The sequence below is a fragment of the Caloenas nicobarica genome, chromosome 1 (assembly GCF_036013445.1).
Source record: "Caloenas nicobarica isolate bCalNic1 chromosome 1, bCalNic1.hap1, whole genome shotgun sequence".
Lineage (NCBI taxonomy): Eukaryota > Metazoa > Chordata > Aves > Columbiformes > Columbidae > Caloenas > Caloenas nicobarica.
The window spans coordinates 16078938-16100246 of record NC_088245.1 but is presented as its reverse complement, the minus strand read 5'-3'; the positions used below and the strand labels follow the sequence as shown (position 1 = coordinate 16100246).

At 43.0% G+C, this 21309-nt stretch overlaps 1 protein-coding gene across 1 annotated transcript in view; it reads left to right on the top strand.

Moving 5' to 3' along the window:
* Positions 1 to 19743, top strand: part of LAMB4 (laminin subunit beta 4) — a 41272-nt gene extending 21529 nt beyond the window's left edge. Inside the window, exons 21-34 of the mRNA XM_065632367.1 lie at positions 1379 to 1536; positions 3110 to 3334; positions 4421 to 4641; positions 5869 to 5965; positions 6361 to 6736; positions 7092 to 7252; positions 10386 to 10591; positions 11485 to 11688; positions 12781 to 12925; positions 14748 to 14955; positions 16443 to 16581; positions 16830 to 17006; positions 18005 to 18158; positions 19604 to 19743. Coding sequence (XP_065488439.1) covers positions 1379 to 1536; positions 3110 to 3334; positions 4421 to 4641; positions 5869 to 5965; positions 6361 to 6736; positions 7092 to 7252; positions 10386 to 10591; positions 11485 to 11688; positions 12781 to 12925; positions 14748 to 14955; positions 16443 to 16581; positions 16830 to 17006; positions 18005 to 18158; positions 19604 to 19743 — 2611 coding nt within the window. The remainder of the gene's footprint in view (positions 1 to 1378; positions 1537 to 3109; positions 3335 to 4420; positions 4642 to 5868; positions 5966 to 6360; positions 6737 to 7091; positions 7253 to 10385; positions 10592 to 11484; positions 11689 to 12780; positions 12926 to 14747; positions 14956 to 16442; positions 16582 to 16829; positions 17007 to 18004; positions 18159 to 19603) is intronic.
* Positions 19744 to 21309: the final 1566 nt, after the last annotated feature.

The window sequence follows — 21309 nt, the reverse complement described above, 5'->3', positions numbered from 1 at the left end:
ACTATTTGTTCGGCAAATGTGAGTGGAAAGGTGTGTGTAACGCCTGTGGGAGGACTGCAGACACGGCACACACATGGCATCATAGTGGGCTCCCTGCAAGAAGGCATTTGAGAGATGAGCGCCACGGCCCCATGTGCTTGGAGACGTGCAAAGCACTGCATGCAAGACACACTGACTCCTGCCAGCTTTTCAATTGCCAAGAGGCTAATCTCGTGCTGAAAACTCATTTTAGTACTTGCAATTATCTCTGAGGAGCTTAAATAAACATGCCCTGTTTGCTGGTTCGTATTATTTCCATATGACCAGCAAATTACTTTTCCCATGTGTTCCAGCTCCTTTCAAAATGCTCATCTTTTTTATTCCATACACTGGCATCAGTATCAGAGTTCAACACAGACATCAGAATTAAATTCGTTAGCTGTTTAGTTTGTCTGGATTGTACTTTGTCATTCCCTTTTAAGAGGATTTCCCCATGACACCTATTGAGCTTCTATTGCAGTGCTTTTGGACAATACAGCCTTTGCCTATTGTGCTTGCATTTGGCAAATAGATTAAAAATGGGAGGCTGAACTAATTGTTGCCCTGTGCCTCTGCAGGAGCTCCAGACCCTAAGGCGAGGATAATCAAAGATCCAAGACTTTTAGCCGGGCTTGTATACACACAGAGAATTGAGCTCCCATTTGCCATAGTGAAGCAGATCAAAGACTGAGGATGTTTCAGAAGCCGCTGCATTGCTGCAGCTGCGGGGCTGTGGGGGGCCAGGACGCGGAGGCGGCGGGCAGGGTGGTGGAGGTGGCTGAGCCCCTGGGGAGCCTCCAGAGCCCCCTGTCTGTCTGGGTAGCAGCACAGACACCACCACCTCGACAAAGTCAGCACCCCGGGTTTGCAGAACATGTCAGAGCACTGATTTCAATACATATGCTGCATCTAAAATATGCAATATTCTCTGGGTGCTCTGAATGAATCATTGCTTTTTTGCCCATGCCAGGACTTTCTAGTGTCACACCAGCCACTTGGTGAACACACACAGTTTTTACCTGGTATCTTTTAACTGTCTATGCAGAGCAGCTCTGATGTGTCATACGTATATATTATCATTTAGATTAAAATTGTTCCAGGGTAGGTGAAAGTCTTCAGAAATACCCCTTTAAAAGAAACCACGTTTTTTTTTCTTTTTGCTTCAGATTTTGGGCGTGCAGCTCAGATTTTCCATTTTAGAACACCTTTGAAGCTGGACATAATCTGTACCAATTAATGGGGATAGCATTACAATGACCTGGAATGTTAAATTAATTATACATGCATATAATGATTCACCTGCAGAGACTGAAAGGAGCACTTGACAATCCCTACTGCTTTGTGTTGACTGCTTTGACAGGTGCATGGATGGCTATTATGGAAACCCTCTGAAGGGAGAAGCCTGCCGCCCATGCATGTGCCCAGGGGCACCTACAAGCAATAGGTATTTTGCACATTCCTGTTACCAGGACTCCCAGTCTGCACAACTAGTCTGCAGTTGTCTCGAAGGATATTCAGGTACAAAGCAAAATAAGGACTGGTTTTGATTCTATTAAAATGAATGTAAGAGGGAAAAATTACCATCCTCTATTCAGAAATGAAAAGTAAGATAATTGTAATCAAATAGATAAGAAAAGTTAACATCCAAATTTAGTGAAATGAGGTGAGGAAGTCCGGACTGAGAAGAGTGGAAATTGTGCAATTAGTGTTCGAGAAAGGGGTTCACCTATATAGATACAGATGATTAGTCTGATGGCACTCTCTGCAAACCTCCTCCTTTCCAGGGACACTATGTTAACCTGGTGGGGAGAGGTGAGGAGAACTGCAGTTGCTCATTACCTCCAAAAAAACAGCATTGGAATCCCAACTCAGAAAGAACAGGGGACCAACAGGAGCTGATAAGATTTCATAATCAGAGAAGATCTTTCCTCATATAGAAGGATCTTGCTTTGACATTATGCCCGAAAGCGACTGTTTTACCATTTAAATGGTCGATTTAGAAATTAGGTTTCCATTCTCAGCAGATATTTTTGCAGCAGACTTTTGCCTTGCTTCCTAAGATCCCATTGACTTAGCTTAAATTTCTGCAAGCAAAACTGGAGATATTTCCCTTTCCTTGGGCATTAGAAAGATCTCCAGTGATGGAAGCAAATCCTAATGGGAAACACAGCCAAAAACTAAACCAATGATATCATCATTACTTAGGCCAGGTTCCTTTATAAATCAAGAGCAATTTTGCTTGAGTAATTGCTGTAGGGCCAAACTGATCCTTGTTGGTACTTACTCAGGGGACTTCTGTCCTCACAAACCATGATAATCCTCAGTTCTGGACTTCCTTCCTCCTGCTCCTTCCCAGAAAGGCTCTTTGTCACCTCTATGGCACCAGGCTCACTTCCTCAGAAACCGTGAAAGGCTCTGGTCCTGGGGACCACGGCGAAGGAGCAGAGTCCTTGGTTGAGTATGAATCAGTGGATGAGGTGCCAGCAACACCAGCCTGTCCAGAAAGGTTTCTGAGATGCAGAGAAGTAGCACCCCAATCAGAGTGGGCATTTGGATAGTGTGCAGAAGTAATTGCAATGCCAGCAAGCAAGGACAGAGTGTCCCAGAGCTTGTCTGGCCTCCTGAGGATCCTCCTCTGGGTTATGGAATGGAGGACAGTTCTGATGGGTTCTGGGTTGCTGTGGGAAAGGGCACCCCACATCTTCCCATGACATTGTTGGGGTGAAGGCCCCACAGGGAATGTCCTGCAAATATGGGCAACCCTGACTACCCTGCCATTGAAAGGACTTTGCTGGAAAAAAGATATTTGGAGGTGTTGTCTGAGGAGTACCTATTTTTTCCTACTGAAAGGACTTCCTTGGTAAAAATGACTTGGGATAAGGAGAGTGCATTTCAGTCAGATTTCAGTGTAGGAGATGTAATTTATCTGATTATAGGATTAAAGGGCAACAGTCTCAAACAGTTGGATATTTTCCATTGGAAATGTGCATTTGAACAGACAATCTGAATCTTTTAACACTATTACTGGGAATTACATGTTTCACTTGTATTCCCATCAGCCAGCAGATGTTTTTACCTTCCTCTCTCACAGGCGATCGGTGCGACGAGTGTCCTAGTGGGTTCTACAAAAACCCAGGCAGCCCTGGGCATGGCTGTGCGCCGTGTCCCTGCAATAACAACATTGATGTGACAGACCCAGAGTCCTGTAACAGGCTCACCGGGGAATGCACCAAGTGTTTACACAATACCCATGGAGCAAACTGCCAGTTCTGCAAACCAGGGTATTTTGGCTCAGCCCTCAATCAAGATTGTCAAAGTAAGTAAGCAACAGCACTGCAATTGTGTATTTCCACCAAGAAAAGTTTTAAAGAAATTAGGATATAGAGAGAGCTTAGACCTTGGATGGACAGTAAAATTAAAGCAGATGAATGGAGCAAAATATGAAAATACCAAATACATTTCTATTCAGTGATACAAATAACCGTTAATATGGCATCTATTAAATTCTTTGTCATCCAAGTCTCACTAAATCTCATACTGAATATCAGTCCTAGGAAATACTCATTTGTGAAATGAAAATATTAGGAAAATAAACATGCACTCAGCCCATTCAGAAAGGAATCAAAAGTAAAGGAATCAAAGGTAATTGTTTATCCATGTTGCTGGCTGATGCCAACCTGGCAATACTTAGTTAACTGGATGATCCCTTGCTGAGCTCCCTGCCTTACCAGTTGTGCTCATTAAGCAGCTAGAATGAGACTGTTCAGGCAATTTAACAGATTCCACGAGGACACAGTCAATAACTCCCCACTTTTAACAGAAAGGCAGGAGTGTAAGAAGATGCAGGGCATAAGTTTCTTCCCAATGTTTCTCAAAGACTCTTTTCACAAATGTGCCTGGTTGAGAGTCTGATTTCTACAGGCCAGACAAATATAGGTATTTTCAATAAACTTTCTTTCTGGGAATCTCTAAAATACAGTTCAAGCCCATTCCTCATTCGTTTTTAGACAATGTCCATTAGAAGTGGTTGAGCACTAACTTTTGGCTCTTCACAAGGAAGACTTCTTATCTTACTTGGCTGACTGGGGTTTCCCACGCTGGATAGTGCCTACTGTAAACCAGCTTCTCCTTGTCCAAAACATTTAACATTTCTTTCTAATAAGACTCAGAATTATCTATGTTTCTTTTTTTTGTGCCTGTATTAAAAGTACTGAAAGTTCCTGGTAAGTTTGCTCAAAGCGATATATAAGCTGCAACAGAAAGACAAGTAAACTGTATGAGATTAAAAATGTATTCAAGCTTGTGAGAAGTAAACATACAGCGTAGGCTTTATATACAGCTCTGATTGTCCATCAGCTGTCCATATTATTGTCTGCTGCAGTAACTGCCCTTCTTTTTCCAGAGTGCACGTGCAATCCGGCGGGTGTTCACCCTGCGATGTGCCCGGGGGGGGACGCAGCCTGTCTGTGTGACCCAGCCAGCGGGGCTTGCCCGTGCCTGCCCAACGTGGTGGGCACGACGTGTGACCAGTGTGCCCCTGGCTACTGGGACCTGGCTAGTGGAAAAGGATGTCAGATCTGTGACTGTGATCCAAAAAACTCCCAAAGCAACCAGTGCAACCAGGCAAGAAAATCACTCTGCTTTCTGGGAACTGGGGTGGCAGTGTTTTGGCATGGCACAGTGGGGACCCTCCTATAAATGAGGAGAGTTTTCTGTTGTGCTCCCTGAAAGCAAGAAGTCTTCAGAAGTTTGCAGTTGATGCAATGACACTTTGAGTCATTATATCAAATGTGCTGTTCTGATAATGTGGCTCTTCTTGTAAGTGATTTCTCTTTGCCTGTATGTTTCTTTGTCAAATGGGTCTTAGAAATACTCTGTAAGAAAATGTCACATAGGAAAAAAACTGCCTTGTAAATATGCATATAGGGAAGAAGGAAGTTCAGGCTTGGACCCAAGAGTCTTATGAGTATTTTTTAAGTGTTTATTTTCATAAAGTAGCAGCTGTGGCCATTACATTAATCATGCCTCATCTATCAGACTGCTGGAGTACCTTTTCTCATCTTTAATTCCTGTGCACTTTTTAGGGCTAGAATGTAGGAAAAAAACCCCAACATTTCAGAATAGAGAGGTGAAATTGTGGTCCCATGGAGTGGACAGCAATTTTGCTACTGACTTCAGAGGACCAGGAACTTGTTGCAAGCTCTTGTTGATGTGCTTTCACATTTTCCTTTCAATATGCTTTGTGTTTGTTGCAGACTATATAGGGGATTTATTTTTCCTAGCAAATGTAGCTCTTAACCTCAAAGAACTACTACTGTTTTTCTGAGCTGTACCAGTTATCAGATCTGTAATTCCCTGCAGTTTAATTTAAGAGCTGAATTCCAAAATAAATTTTCTAGGGCAGTGTCCATAATGTGCCCTCAAGGTTTTAAATTTCAGTTAATATATCATATAGTTAGAAGTTGAAATGTTAAGATGAGTACTTTGCTCCAGCAAAAAATAAGAAATTAATCTGTTTCGTAAAGAAAAAGAATCCTCTCTCAGATCATAGTCAGAGGATGAGTTGTCAAAGAGCATCTGTAGACTGGAACATACAAAGTCTTTCATATTAGTAAAGTAAAGATGCCGCTCAAAGCCCATTTTATTTTCACAGCCTTCAGGAGGAAGATGGGAAGGGTGGGCCAATACTCTATAAACCGTGGCGTTCAAAGATCATGTGCAAGCAGTGTCACTGCAATGCCCATACAGCTATATAACATAAGTCACAGGGAGAAAAAGAAACACAGTAGATAATGTATATCCAGCCATATGACTCTGCAGGAAGTTATTTAATCCTAATTGTCTTTACAGCTTACAGGCCAGTGTCCATGTAAGCCAGGTTACAGTGGAAGATGTTGTGATGAATGTGAGGAAAATTATTTTGGCAATCCACAGACACATTGCATTTGTAAGTATTACTAAGTGGGGACAACTGGATTAGAAACTGCCTCAAAAGAAGCATTTACCTTTTTTATTCATAGGGAAGATGTGACATGTATCTAGAGAAGAAGGCTTTCATACATTTGTGTCTATGAGATAGATGAAAGTGTTTATATTGTTTATCTGTATTGTTCCTTCTATGATTATGATGGGGCTACGGAAGTTAGAGATGAAGAAGAGCCATTAGCCAGGCAGTCCATGTGTCTCTAACTCAAGCACCAGTTTGTTTTATTGTCTTGAAATGCATGATTGTTCCTTTTGCATTTGCTTTTATTGTCTTGAAATGCACCATTGTACCTTTTGCATGTGTTAATCCCATAGAAAAGGAACAACTGGATGTAACTCGCTGTCCCTTTCTTGCAGCATGCGAGTGTAACCCGGAGGGAACGAGCCAGCCCATGTGTGACAAAGCCACCGGTGCATGTAACTGCCGTGCTGGCGTCACCGGACGGTTCTGCGACAAGTGTGGCCGTGGCTTTGAGAAAGACTTTCCCTCTTGCCATCGATGTCATCTTTGTTTTGATCAGTGGGACACTGAAATTACTGCCCTCGCTCAGACTGTTCAGGTGTTAATGAGGTTTGCTGCAAATCTCGAAGATAAAGGAGGACGAAGGCCCGGCTGTGACATGCGCTTCAAAGCCTTTGAAGATGCCATTTCTGAAATTGAAAGAATTTTGAGACATCCTGTTCTTTCACTGGAGGCCCTCTCAGACATCAGGGATTTTCAGGGCTACATTCAGTAAGGGCTCGGCTGCTCCTGAAAAAATCCCCTGTCTGACAAAGCAGTCTTCCCCTGGGCTACACCAGCCACCCCTACACATCAAGTCCCACTTCTGATCAGCACCCTACTAAACCACTGTTTTCAATAGATTTGTGAACAAAATATTACCTATATATGTTATCTGTCCCTCACAGGCATATACTTAAATGCTGGAATTTTCCAGTTCATTCTAAAGATTTTCTAAATAAGACATTACAAGTAAATGTTTCTGATCATTTAGAAATTTCTCTTGTCCTCTAAAATATTGTGTATCTCAGTTCTAGTTTAAGAACAATCCAGTCTGACTTCTGCATAACTGCCATTTCCCTTTCAGACAAAAAGTTGCACAAATGGGTCCCCTTCACAGTCCGCTGTATGAGTTTCCTGACCTTAACAAGAACATAGAAGACATTGGGGAAGAAGCCGACCTAGTGTATGAACTTCTACGGCAGAAAATACATCTGCACCAAAGTTTTCATTACTTGAACCTCCAAGGTAAGGCAGCCATTAACTGAAGTAGGTGAAGTTTTCTGTGAAATTTCAGAATGCTTTTCTCACCATCGAACCATACAACATTTCAAAGATCCCTAGATTTTAGCTTCCTAGAGTAGTGCAAAAATGTAAATACTAACAACATTTTATACTGACTTTCCAAACTCCCTTTTATCTTAAAATGCCATGATTTCTAGCATCTTAAATTTCAGATGCATGTGCCAGGGTCACGTCAGTCAGAAGTCTCATGAATCCTGACGTTTACATCAGGATTTAAAAGACACCTCGTTTGACAGTGAAGACTCACAGATCATACTGTAGAACAGCAAAGGATTATTTTCCCCACTTCTGGCTCCTCTTGCTCTTAGCAATGCTTAAAGAATGTTGTACAGCAATGGTTTGTTTAATTAAAGCAGAGAGTCATAGTGCAACTTTGTAGTGTTCCCATGGGAAAATACATGACTTCATGTGGTAAGGAACTAGCTCTCCATCACCAAAAACTGTCAAGTCAGAACTGAGTTCCTTGGAATTTTTGAAAGAATTACACTGTCTGTGCTTGAGCTAAGTATAGTCTCCATCAGCTGCTAATAGCAGTAATGACAATGTCACAGACTGGTTTCTGGAGAAAGACAGAGACATATCAGTCAGGAGTCTCAAACAGATGCTAGATCAACCACAGCAGCAGGAGATTGTCAGCAGTATACTCTCCAAAGAGACCACTGCCAACATATGAACCCCCAAAAGATAATGTGCACACCACAGAAGACACAAGCTACACGCAATGTGCTCCCATTTACAGTTCCTCTGTGTTTCGTTTGGGTGAGAAAAAGATTGGCCTAGACAAGAACAAAAAAAAAGAAGGAAAAGTCAACAGAATACAAAGCCGAGGGACAGGAAGAGAGGGAAAGAGGGATTAATTAAGATTTAGGGTTCCCCTGCCCTATTGTACTTGGCAGTTCCCTGGGGCCAGCTCTTCCACTCGGGTCCCCACGTGAGCAGCCATCATAGCTCTCCCAGGCTCCGCTTCCCAATTCTACTGAGTCTTGTACAGACTCTGAGAAAGGAAGGCAAAGAAACAATAAATCCCAGCAAGGTCACTGAACACACAGCTGAAGCATCCGTGGTGCTGTCTGGTCACGTTCCAAACCCGCTTCATCTTTCAGCCTCAGGAGACAGATAAACAGCCCTATAAAAAGTACACGGGGGTGTGGGGAGGAGAAGACCTTGAATTTAAGCTGAATTTCTGGTCAGGGCCATTCATTGGTCTTGCTACCAAGCATCTAACAGCACAGAAAGAGCATTTCCTTCCAGAAAACCAGCTTCTCTGGTATCTGGGAGAAAGCCTGCACCGTCTGCATTTCACCCCGTCTGCATTTCAGGACTGGCAGCACATCCTCGATATGGCTCTGTCTGCTTCTTCCTCTCTTTTTTGCTGGCCCAAGCAGGTGGGGTAGAGCAGGATGTGCCATGTACCCCATCTGGGGCACATTTGGCACTTGTGCTCTAGAGACATGAATCTTACCTACCTCTCTTTGCAGAAGATCAAGTGAACAAGAATTCAGGACTCAGAGACTTCCTCACAGGCATAAACTCAGCCAGCTGACCTGGAAATGTCAATATCTAATGATGAATTTCAATCACTGGAAAAAACCAAGATACAAGTGCCCTTAAAAGAATGTTTGCAGTTTATGAGATCTCATTAAATTATGGCTTTCCAGCCTTGGCCCCTGGCTTTGCAGCCACTGTGGTATGGTAATGCAGTGAGTACGGCTTCCTAGGCTGTAAATCAAGCCTGTGCAAAGACACTGTGTTTAACGTAAAGGAACTTGGAAGCTTTACGGCTCTATCAGAAACCAAGCATGGAAAATGCATTTGGGCCACTTAATGGAGAGCTGAACCACTGTAAAATATTGCTGTTATAGAATCGTTGCACAGAAAACAGTCTCTGGCTTATATATGGAGTTACAGCAGCCTCTTGCCAGGTATTTTGTATGAGGAGCTAACTTTAAACTGTATATTGTTTCCCAGAGTTACAAGATAAAATACATAGCCCTGCTTCCACACGATAACTAAACACTGTTCAGCTTTAATCAAAGCAAGGTCAAGGGCTTTAGTGCCTGATTCAAAGCATGCAGGGCTTGACGAGTGCCTTGTCATTGACTTCAGCCAGTGAGCACAAAGAGGGATGTTAATCAATGATCTCTAATGCTTTTTCACTGCAGACACATCAGTTCTCGCTCATTGCACATACTTCTGTCTGGAGATTTGAGGAAAACTTTGGGTTCTCTGGAGATCTGGGAAGCCTTGACAGCAGCAGCTTTAAATTATGTGTTTTGCAAACGGCCTGAGTCCTTTCCTTAGGCTATGAATCTGCAAAAAATGTAATATTCTCCAACACTTTTGAGTCTGCTTAAGGGAAAGCTTACACTAAGCAAACAAGGAAGACTTGCTGGAAAGTAATTTTTGTCTGGCCTACAAGCTTATCATGGAAATGCTTTTTTTTAATGCATCAACTCTGAAATTAGATTTTCCAGAGCCAAAGAAAACTCATAAATTCCCATTTGTAATCTAAATTTTGGCCTCAGTTCAGCAGACCATTTACCTTTTGGGTGCTGTGCTGAACAGAGACAGGACAAATGTTTTCCTGACTCGCACTCAGCTGATCATTTCATAGGTCTTACAACTGGCAGAAACAATTCTCCTGCGTAAACTTCAAAACAGCATAAATGACAGGAGCTTTATCGAATCAACGCAGCAATGCATGTGCTACTGATGAATGCAGATCAGTAGCTGTTTGTGTCATTAATGGGATCCTTTTCCTACTTTTTAACCTTCCATTGGCTTCTCATACACCTTGGTCTCTGAAGAATGACATGGGATCACTGTGTGTGCACCTACTTTAGCAGGTTTTATGGGGATCAGTAACTATTCCTGTTTGGCAACTGGCTGAGTAAAGGACTAAAAAGCTTGATTGAGAAAATGACAGCTCCTGTCCCTCCCTAGTGTCCCAAATCAAACACCAGTGACACCAAACTGAATCACATGCCACTCACCATTTGTCCAGAATTGAAGTAAATGCATGAATTAAATGTAATCAAAATGCAATCAGTACTAAGCCCTATTTCTGTTGCTATAGAGGCCATCAGCAACATTAGGAAACACTTTGAAGTATCATTGCTGGCAGAGCGGAAGACCAGTGGGACAACCCCTGTTGTAAGATACTCAGAGTACACCAGGAACCACACACTCGCTATGTTGGGACGTCAGGCCCTGAAAGCAAGCCGTGTGCTGGAGCAGCTCAGGAGCATCGAGAGCCCCAACATCCAAAAATTGAATGAAAAGGTAGGCACTGTGAATTTTGAATAGGAGCTAAACAAAAGTCTCTTTTTTGGTGCTGTTAGTAGTTTTTGTTTTAAAAGGGTGCTTACACGCATTTTTAAATCTGGAAAACAAAACGTCCCTGGCACAGGCTTGCAGTCATGTCAGAAACAGCTGCACGTCTCAGCTGTGGTTCCTACCAGCCTTCTGGAAGCCATTGCTCCCAGGGCAGGCCGAGCGCAAGGAACTGTTTAAGCACTCTCTAGTCTCAAGAGGACTTCAGTATATATTCAGAAAGATTAACCCAAACCTCCTCCATCAGTGACTTAAACTAAGCAGAGCATCTTTGCCCTGGAGTGGATGGGGAATGCTCACACAACCTTTGCATCACCCATGGGAGGGGAAGGGATTTCTGTCCTGCAGGGCAGCAATTAGTACCTGTAAGCACCTTCAGCCAACACTGCCAGATCTGCAAAAGATCATCCATCTAGGCCTTTAGTCTCAACATCTGTGTCAAAATATATGGAGGGCTAGACATGGTACCATGTTTTGTGAGAGGTGATCTGGATCTTTTAGAACAAGCCATTGACCCATGGGCTGGATGTGGCCAGGGAACAGTTTCAGCCCTTTTGTCATAAAGGAGTGAAGCAAGGGTCTTAGTGCAACACATGGAGCCAAACAAACAGCTCCTGCAAGGATGGGCTTGGAGCCATGGGCTGCCACTGCATCTTTCAAATTGGGGAAGGGGGACCCATAACTGGCAGCAATACCCATCGTTGGAGAGACCAGACCACTCACTCTTTGGGAAAATCCCATACTATGTTCGCTGTTCATATGATGTCAAACATCTTCCTTCCCTCAGGAGTGTCTCTCAGGTGCCCAGAGGAGTCCTGACATAAGCATCTTACTTATTGCAGATCTGTGGTGTGCCAGGAGACCAGCCCTGTGTCACAGCAGCCTGTGGGGGGACTTTGTGCCGGGACAGGCACGGACTCAGGCAGTGCGGTGGCCCAAACTGTGGTGGAGCTCTTCCACTGTCCACTGATGCCTTCAGGAAAGCTGAGGAGACCGCTTTGTTGCTAAATAACTTGACTACTCAGCTACGGGAACCTGAGAATCAGGTACTGTATGTCAAACCTACGTTTGTTCAGTTAAATGGATGGAGGATGACATTTGGGAGGTCTCAAATCTACAAAAACTCACCTGCTCCTTGGTCAAAGCAGTGACCTAGTGATGGACTCTGTCCCAACACCATAGACCTACCATCGTTCGGTACTGGGAGTATTAGGTGCCAGTCCCACCGAGCGACTATGGCTCTAGCTATGCTTTCCTCTTCCTCACAACTGCCAACATCCCATGGGTCATGATGCCCTGTGCCTATGGAAGTTGGTGGCATCAGGCTAATATTGTCTATATTTTTATTGGGAAAGATTCAAATGTTGCCATTAGTCAGCAGCCAGAGTATGGCCTATGCTTATTGCAATGGGATTGCTGCTGCGCATAGCATTAAGCTCAAATTATACAACATCTTATTACTCTTACATTTGCCATTAAATAACTTTTGCAAGTGATTTCAAGACAAAGCTTTTCTGCCCCCAGTGATGTTTAGAAGGGCGTCAAGTAGTTGGCTATACCGCACAAACTGCAAAGCAGCTGTACCCGTGCATTTCCTTAAGGCAAAGCATAGCCTGAAAAAAGTAAAATACTGTTGGAATATGATGATTAATCTAAAACTCTCGTTTAAATGATCAAGAATACTAATTTAATGGCAAAATGTAACTTTTAAAGACAGCCCTTAAACTCTACCTTTCTTATTTGTGTCTTCTTAAGTGTATTTTTAACAGCAATTCCAGTATGAAAAGGCAAATGAAATTACGTGCATTTTTCTGTACTGAACCTGATCACTGACATGCTGCAATACTGCAACAGAAAGTAACAGTCAGCACCTTCTTTCAGAAACAGAAGGGCTTGTGGTTTAGCAGTGGTTGTGAAGAGAAAAAAATGCTTGATTTAGGCTTTTTCTGAGGCCAGATGAAGGCCATGATGTAGCAACTTCTGGAGTTCCCCAAAGGGGTCTCCTACTACTTTTCAAAGCCACATCAAGTGATTCCAGCTGAGGCTTGGATCAAACTCATTTTTGTGTCAGAGCTCAACTTGCCAAGCAATGATAGATAACTTCCAGAAAATGGCACTATTTCTAATAATACTTCCAGGTCAAAAGCATCAGGAAAATGGCAGAAGAGAGCAAGTTGAAAGGCTCACAATTTAAAGGGCAACTGGAGAGGGCTAAGAATCAAATTGAAGTTGACCAAGAGATCACTAAGGAGTTCATCCGAAAAGTGAAAGACTTCTTGTTAGGTAAACATGCAAAGTTCTTTCTGACTAATTTTTAATATACATTCCAATAAAATATAGGATAATAGATGGCCAGAAAACTATCTGTATACGCATCAAATTTCTTGTCTACCTCCTGATCTGTGCAATCTTTTTCAATCTCTTTTTTTAGTGCTTCTTTCTCCCAGGTGACAGTACCTGGTATTAGTTTTCCAATAGATCTATTATGTTCTGATTTTCAGCTTTTATTAATTTACTTATTTGAAGAATGCAAGTAATTCCCTCAGCTCCTAGTGTATCTGAGTAAAGGACTACTACCACAATTTCATATCATATATAATGTTCAGGCCTGTCCAATACATCCTCAAATTGTTATTCCACCCCCTTCTTCCAGGCCCCTAAATAGAGGCTCTCTGCAGGGAGCGTGGGAATTAGGACACATATTGCTCCGTCATCTCCGTAAAGCTGTAACTCAAGGAATCAAAGGATTCTGGTAGAACTTCATAGCTCTCGTAAAAAAGTAACAAAACAACCATACATACCCTAAAACTTCTTCCACCCTCGCAATTGCAGAAAAATGCTCTAAGAAACAGACTCTAAGTTTTTTTACCAGATGCACATCAAAGGAGTTCAAATGTGGTAGGATTCTTTTAATCTCTTGAATGCAGCTGATCTCATAGTTTCTAAGGATTGCATGTTGGCAGTCCTTCAGCATTTATACCTCTACATCCAAACGGCAGTAAGGCCAGAGGCCAGAGGACCTCCTTTGTTGGTGAATATTTAAGTTATTTGATTGAATTGGAAGAAAAAGTCCATTTAAGTCCTTAAGATTTTCAGATTTTTATTTGATAGCAATTGCAAATTCCACCTTTGGCTCTTCTTTCATGTTTCTTAGTAGACATATGGCATTTACTAACAATTACAAAAGCATTTTTTTGTGAATTTTTGTTTTGTAAATTGAATTTAAGAACTGTAACATCTGAGATGTGTACAGTTACATTAAATCTGCTGTACTCTATAATGACGTGAATGGTAGTTTTAGATTAATATATTTCTACAGAAAATAGCTTTCAGGAATACACAACTGTTCGCACAGCAACTGTCTTCTATTTAATTCTTGGTGAGTTACTTTGTGGCACTAGCACAAACATATAAGATGTTTCAACTGTTTTATCACCCGAAGTCTTGTCTATACAGGGAACTGAGCAGAAAACAGAAGTAATGCTGAGACTTCACAAGGCATTGACTACTCTAGTTCTGTGTGCCTCTGCCTCTTAGCAAAGAACTAGGACAAGATCATTTGTAAGGGGAGTTGTCAAAATACGTTTTTTCTACTTGAAATTCCCATCCTATCTGAGTCTGACCCAAGTTCCCTCTGTAGCTTAGCCTTTCTCATTAACCAGCAAAGGACCCACTTTCAATGTTGTGGCAGCTCCAGGGAAGGGATTACACCCACCAGCTGGCTTGGAAAACTCCATTCACACTCCACTCTCTCCAGCACCTCTTTGATCTGGTGGCTGACAGAGAAATGGGCTCTGACACATCTAGCTGTGCCATGCACTGATTTAAAACCTTCCACAGGCTCAGTTCTACATCAGAATTTTAATAACCCAGTTCAAAGTGGGTTCAAATCCTCATTTGGCCAGTTCTGACAACACTAACAGCAGTACCTGGAAGCATAATATTAAATTACAAAATGTTGGAGATAATTCACTTACCCCCTTGCTGTGCCTGTCAGCTTTATTCTCCCACATAACTCAAAGAGTAGGCAGCCATAATGATCATTTACATTTCACTAGGAGGAAGGAGCCGCTTCAGGATACTCTCAGCTCTGTTTCTGTTGCAGATGAGAGCGCACCTCCAGAAGACACAGAGAAGGTGGCAAACTACATTCTGCAAATAAACCTTCCCCTGACTTCTCAAGAGCTCACAGTCATGCTTGACAAAATCAGGAGCATTATGAAGCCCTGTGAGAAGTACAAACTGAATGCAAGTAAGAGAAACAGAAAAAGGGAAGAAGCTCAGACACTGCTGGTGGAGGCACAAGAAGCTGAGTGAGTAGGGTATTCTCATACTGATGTGACGTCTTGAGCTGGGGTGGCACAGTGCACGGCAGGGCTGCTCCATACCCCAGGCAGGAGTACTGGAGGGAAAGCTCAGACGGCAGCAGATTTCAGCTTGGCATTTCCACAGAGTCTCTCCAGCAGGGACGAGCCGCCACTGACTGCAGGAGCTGACCTGCTGCAAGGAGGCAGCTCCCACCAGCTCGTGGCTCCTCCGCCTGCTGAGTCAAAGAGGAGAATCATAGAATGGTTTGGGTTGGAAGGGACATTCAAATGTCATCTAGTCCAACACCCCTGCAACGAGGAGGGACATCTTCAACTAGATCAGGTTGCTCAGAGCCCTGTCCAGCCTGGCCTTGGATGTCTCCAGGGATGGGGCATCTAGCACCTCTCTGGGCAACCTGTGCCAGTGTTTCACCATCCTCCTTGTAAAAAATTTCCTCATGTCTAGCCTGAGTCTCCCTTCCTTTAGTGTAAAACCATTACTCCTTGTCCTGTCACAACAGGCCCTGCTAAAAAGTCCATCCCCATCTCTCTTATAGGCCCTTTTTAAGAACTGAAAGGCCACAATAAGGTCTCCCTGGAGCCTTCTCTTTTCCAGGCAGAACAACCCCAACTCTCTCAGCCTGTCCTCACAGCAGAGCTGTTCCAGCCCTCTGATTACCTCGGTGTCCCTCCTCTGGCCCCTCTCCAACAGGTCCATGTCTTTCCTGTACTGAGGGCTCCAGAGCTGGACACAGGTGAGGTCTCACCAGAGCGGAGCAGAGGGGCAGAATCACTTCCCTTGACCTGCTGGCCATGTTCCTGTTGATGCAGCCCAGGACACAATTGGCTTTCTGAGCTGCAGGAGCACATTGCTGGTCATGTCCAATCTCATCTACCAGTAGCCTCAAGTCCTTCTCTGCAGGGCTGCTCTCAATCCCTTCATCCCCTAGCCTGGATTGATACCGGGGGTTGCCCTGACCCAGGTGCAGGACCTTACACTTTTCCTTGTTGAGCCTCATGAGGTTCATGAGCCCACTTCTTGAACTTGCCCAGGTCCCTCTGGATGGCATGCCGTCCCTCACATCTGTCAACTGCACCACTCAGCTTGGTGTCATCTGCAAACTTGCTGAGGATGACACTGAGAAGGTAGCTGTGTGCGTCCACATTGGACCTACAGATCATTACCTATAGTTCACTGGGAGGTTTAAAATACGGAGATAGAAAATATGTTCACCCATAAGCAAGCTGTCCTTACTTATGCACCAGCTGGCAGCGGGCAGCATCCAGCCTCACCTTTAATCCAGCAGCACATGTGCTCCCACACAACGTCCCTTACTGAGGTTTTGCTTTGCCAACTTAGGAACCACAATTCTGACAGTTGTTGTTTGACTCGGGAGAACATTCCTGCATGTGAACATGAGTGCATTTGAAATATGCTCTTGCTTTGCTCTCCACACCATGATATTACACTTACTTCTATTTTTCCATTTTAGCAAAGCAGCTAAAGCTCTTCTGCCTGTGGATGAAATTAATAATAAACTAAAAAATGTTGTGAAGTCCCAAGGACGCTCCAAAAACACCTTAATAAAGTTAAATGAAGAGATACGGGCCATCAGAACACAAATCTCACAGGTATCTCGCTGTAAATCTTTTAATTTATATACTACATACATTTTAGAAAAGGATACTTTATCTCAATGTTTTCTTAATGTAAATTTAAATAAATAAAACCAGAATGTGGCGCAGATATGACATTGATTCCATAATGTTTAAGGGTCTCCTCTTCTTAATCAGTTTACATAAATCTCCTTCATTGTCATGCACTGCAAGCTGGATGGATATTGCATAAGAAACCACAGCATTCAATTGCTCTGTTTTAGGCTGAGAACAAAGTGAACAAGACAAATGATGAACTAAATGACTTGTCAGCAAAACAGTCTGAGATGGAAGATGAAATTGCCACATTGCAGGCAAAAATGCTGATGAACAAGAATCAAGCTACGAAGGCAAGAGCAGAGGCAGAAGCAGCACACAAGCAAGCCCAGAATATTGATAATGTAAGCCTTTCTGCTGTATATTAAGGGGAAAAATACTTGCTCCATGTTTGATAGTATTTTTGATTCAGAAGTGTAATTGTGTTGCCCTGCTCTCCTCAAAACTGTGTTAACATTTTCCATGCAGTGTAAAATGCCACAGGTTAAGAATAATTTCTTTTTTTTATTTTAAGGCTTCTGGCAAATAACACTTCTGTTTGCTTGAATGAAAGAAAACATACACATTTCTTTGGCTACTCCATGGCATTTTTCCTTACACTGTGTATAAGACTTGTAGTCACCATGGGCACCAGTAAACACAACAGAAAAATCACAAAACCAGATATTAAAATATGTGCGTGATGGAAGCAGCCTGGCCATTCATCCCATGCCATTCTCCTTCAGAGAAAATTGCTGTGGGAGTTACTTGGAGTTTTTGTTGGCCAGGTGCTTTTCAGTAGCTCCAATTTTTGAGAATGCATTAAGGCAGCTAGAAATTTGCTAAACCGCAAGGAGAACCAGGCACCCACAGTGCAACCTTGGAGCATGACCAAGCTTCCAGGTTATAAGAAACCTGGTAGAAATCTAAACTGCAGCCTCAACAGCAATCTAAATTGGCATGGAATGGAGTTAGCCAGTAAATATTACTACAGCCAAAAATGTAAAAAAATAAAATTTTAAAAAAAAAGATGCTACAGGTAATTCATTATATTTGAATTAAGCCTCATAGCAAAAATGAAATGTACAGAAAAGCCCTATCAAAAGAAGTAAAACCAGCATAAGCTTTAGAAATCTTAAACCATATTTTCTTTACATCCTCACCCTCCCTTGACATTTTACATTGCTCCACTGGCAGTTTAATTGATTTTTATCAGGTTTTGCAAAGCATTGTTCAATGTATACTCATGGATTTTTTTTTAAGATTTAAGAGAATGAAAGACTTAAAGTTTGATTCAAAGAAGCTATTCAAGCCAGATTAATTATGAGATGCTCTTAAACTAAGTAACGGCTTTTTGTTACAGGAATTTGCTGACATTAAAAGAAAGTACACCATTCTTCAAGAAAACCTAAAAGCCCGGGTACCTCCAAAAGTAACACTAGAAAAAGTGAAGCAGCTGAAAGAAGCAGCAGAAAAACTGGCTGAGGAGACTGAAAGAAAAATTAAAAGGATAACAGGTGGTGTTCTCACTTCCATAGCTAGCAGTGAAAATCATGACATTTCTGAATTGAAGTCCTTGCCCACAGACACTAACAGACTAAGTTCACCTGAAATCAGGTTTAAAACAATTTAACTGGTGAAAATCCCTGCTTGAAGCTACCTGAACAGTTTAAAACCAGTTAAATTTATTTGGCTTATGTGCTTTTTCTGACATAAATTGTTTGCTATAAGCAAACACTAAAAAAACCTAAAAAACTAAAAAACTAAACAGTTTAAGAAGTGTCCACACAGGGACTTGCGGTGATTTGCTTCTGACAGTTTAAAAACAGGACAAGTACAAAATCTGCATAAAATATGGTTGCAGATATACCTGGGAGCTTTCGTTTATACACTTGGTCTGGGCATTTGGACCTTGAATCTTTCCTCTGCACTCTGTTTTTTCTTACATTACCTGAGTGACGGCTCATGATACAGAGAGCTGCAGGGCAGCTGTTTTTCATCAGTTGTTTCCCTTCAGACATTATCTCTGAGCAATGGCAGACCAAACCAGGGGCAAATACTGGCTTGCTGGAACACACAGGGAAACATCCGTCCACACTCTGGTGCTACCACCCACAGGCATCACAGTGGAGGATGAAGCCAATGTGCCCTGGACCTGCGGGGCTGTGGACGGGAGGCAGAGGGGTCGTGGGTGGCGGAGACGGTGGCTGCCGTGGCACCACTCCTCACACAGCCTCTTGGGTGGGTTTAGAGGGTCACCAAAACAGAAGAGTAATGTAATTGCACATCAGGGACCAAATTTTGCTTGTACTGAAGGTCTGGCCATTTCCACTGGGAATCCTTGGGCCTAGGATCCTTCCAGGCTTGACGTCCAAAAATACTGTGTAATATCAGCAAAACAGAAGCAGAAACTCCATCCTGAGAGTGAATTCTTCAGGACAGGATCCGAATGAATACTTTAAGCAGATACCTTGAGGAACAGTATTAAGAGCATCCCAGTCACTCGAAATTGCCCAGACAATAAGTGCATTGGAAACAGGCAGTGAATTGGGTTTTGACTCATTACCAGTATATTTACATTGGTGTAGCTTCACAGCAAACAGCAGAAAGAGTCCTGTAAATGAGGGAGACCTAAGCCCATTATGCCCGAATTGTCCAGGCTTTACACACATCGGTGGACGAACTGTTCCTCTGAGTGTTTCCAATTAAGGCAACTCCTTTAAGAGCTCCATGTCCTGCCCCATACCATCTGATGGACAAAAAGCACATGCTGAGAAATTAATTTCTGTCACATTTCTCTCACAATCTAGAAGGCAGACTTTCCCTCCAGTTGCATACATAACATTCCTCATTTGAAATGGGCTTATTGCTTCTGAAACTGCTGGGAAAAGAAACACTGTTAATCCCTGGATTTTACTTAGACAACAAATATGAGCATCATTGCATGTCTCTGCTCTTCCAGATTTGGAGAAGAAGCTTCGGGACCTGAATCAAACCAAACAAGACAAGGCAGAGCAACTGAGACAACTAGAAGAACAAGTAATAGCCATTAAAAATGAAATCACTGAGCAGGAAAGCAAGTATGCAACATGCAAAAGTTAGGGTCTGAACAGACCATCAGGTAAAGTGCAACTGAAATCTTCATGCTTACCACCTCCTGAGCTTCCCAGCACGAGTGGCTGTGTCTCTAAATTCCTTTGAAGGTGCACGTAGTGTTTTGGCACAGTGAATAATGTAGCTTTCTCTTAGGATTTTTGGCCAGTTGAGTTTATATGGAATCAGGAAAAACCTTTTAATAAACCTGCTGATAATCAGGATGCAGTTTTTGAGGGAGCTCTAAAATACACTCCTGCCCACAGGCCAGGGCTTCTCCTTGTAGAGGGCTGGAAATGCAAAAGGAGGATTGCTCAGAGAGCTGCAGGTAACTGCCTCAGAAACTCCCAACACCCTGTATCTTCCGCTGAGCCCCACAATAACCTGTGGCTGTGCCACGACCCCGCACGGGGCTGCACCGACCAGGATGGGGCGATGCAGATGAAGGGCTGTGGGCTTCTGTAGCCATCCCTGCTGACAACTGGCAGCATCCCCAGGGTACTGTCACTCCTCCATCCCCATCTTCTCACTGGGACAGAGTAGGAGGGTCACCAAGAACCCCTGACCATGTGGGGTTCCCCCTATGTTAACTGAAAAAGCGGAGGGACGCGCGGTACCTGCGTGCAGCGCTGGGCCATTGGAAGTGGGTGACAGGGAGCGAATTTCCCGGTGCCCACTGGATGGCAGTGCACACTTAATGCCAAACACAACCTCCAAATCATTAAGTTGTCGTTAAGGATCATTTCTCAATGCCCCTCCTGCAATACCTTTTTTTCATATGCTTATAAGGGATTTCCTATGTTTTTCATTAATGCAAAGAACTGGAGAATAACTCCAGCTTTTAGGTTTCAGCTGTGAGTCTAAAAGGCCACAAATGTTGAAAAACAGTTTATCCAGCTTTTTTCCTACAAGCAGCCCTTCACAGAAGTCAGGGTTCACTCAGCAGTTTCTTGTGGCCATAAAGAACACAGGATTTGACCTAAATTTTAGCTTACAATTCCTTTTCTTACTATAAAAAAGGAGACTGGGGCTAAGCAAATGCTACAGAAGCGCTAGGGTTTTAAAAAGACCAAAGGGAGCAATGCTTCAGTTTCAAAATCCCACCCTTGGTATACGTATTCCTGCAGGATGCTGAACAGACTAAAGATGGCTTTTCCTCAGTTAAAACCAATCATGTCATTGCCAGCTGGACCATCCCACAGCAAGCATCCCTCATGGGCTTCATCCAGCTGGGGTGAGAAGCCCAGAGTGCTCAGATCTAGCCCAGACTGCATCTGGAAAAGGAGAAATGCTCTGCAGGAGCAACTACCCGTCCTCATGCCAGGAGCACACATAAACAATCCTTATCTAAAAGCAAGCATTGTTTCCATCCCTTGGAGATAAACCCTCCCTAGTTATCACTCTGTGTTTAGGAAAGCTGAATTAGCACTCGTATGTGCTACAGGGCTTGGGTGGGAATTGCTGGCATGGATGAGATTTCAGAGATTTTCCTCTAACTCAAACCAGCTGTGCTCCAGGGCCATGTCCAACATGCATTACTCATATCATAGCATATATTATGAAAATGAAAGGAAT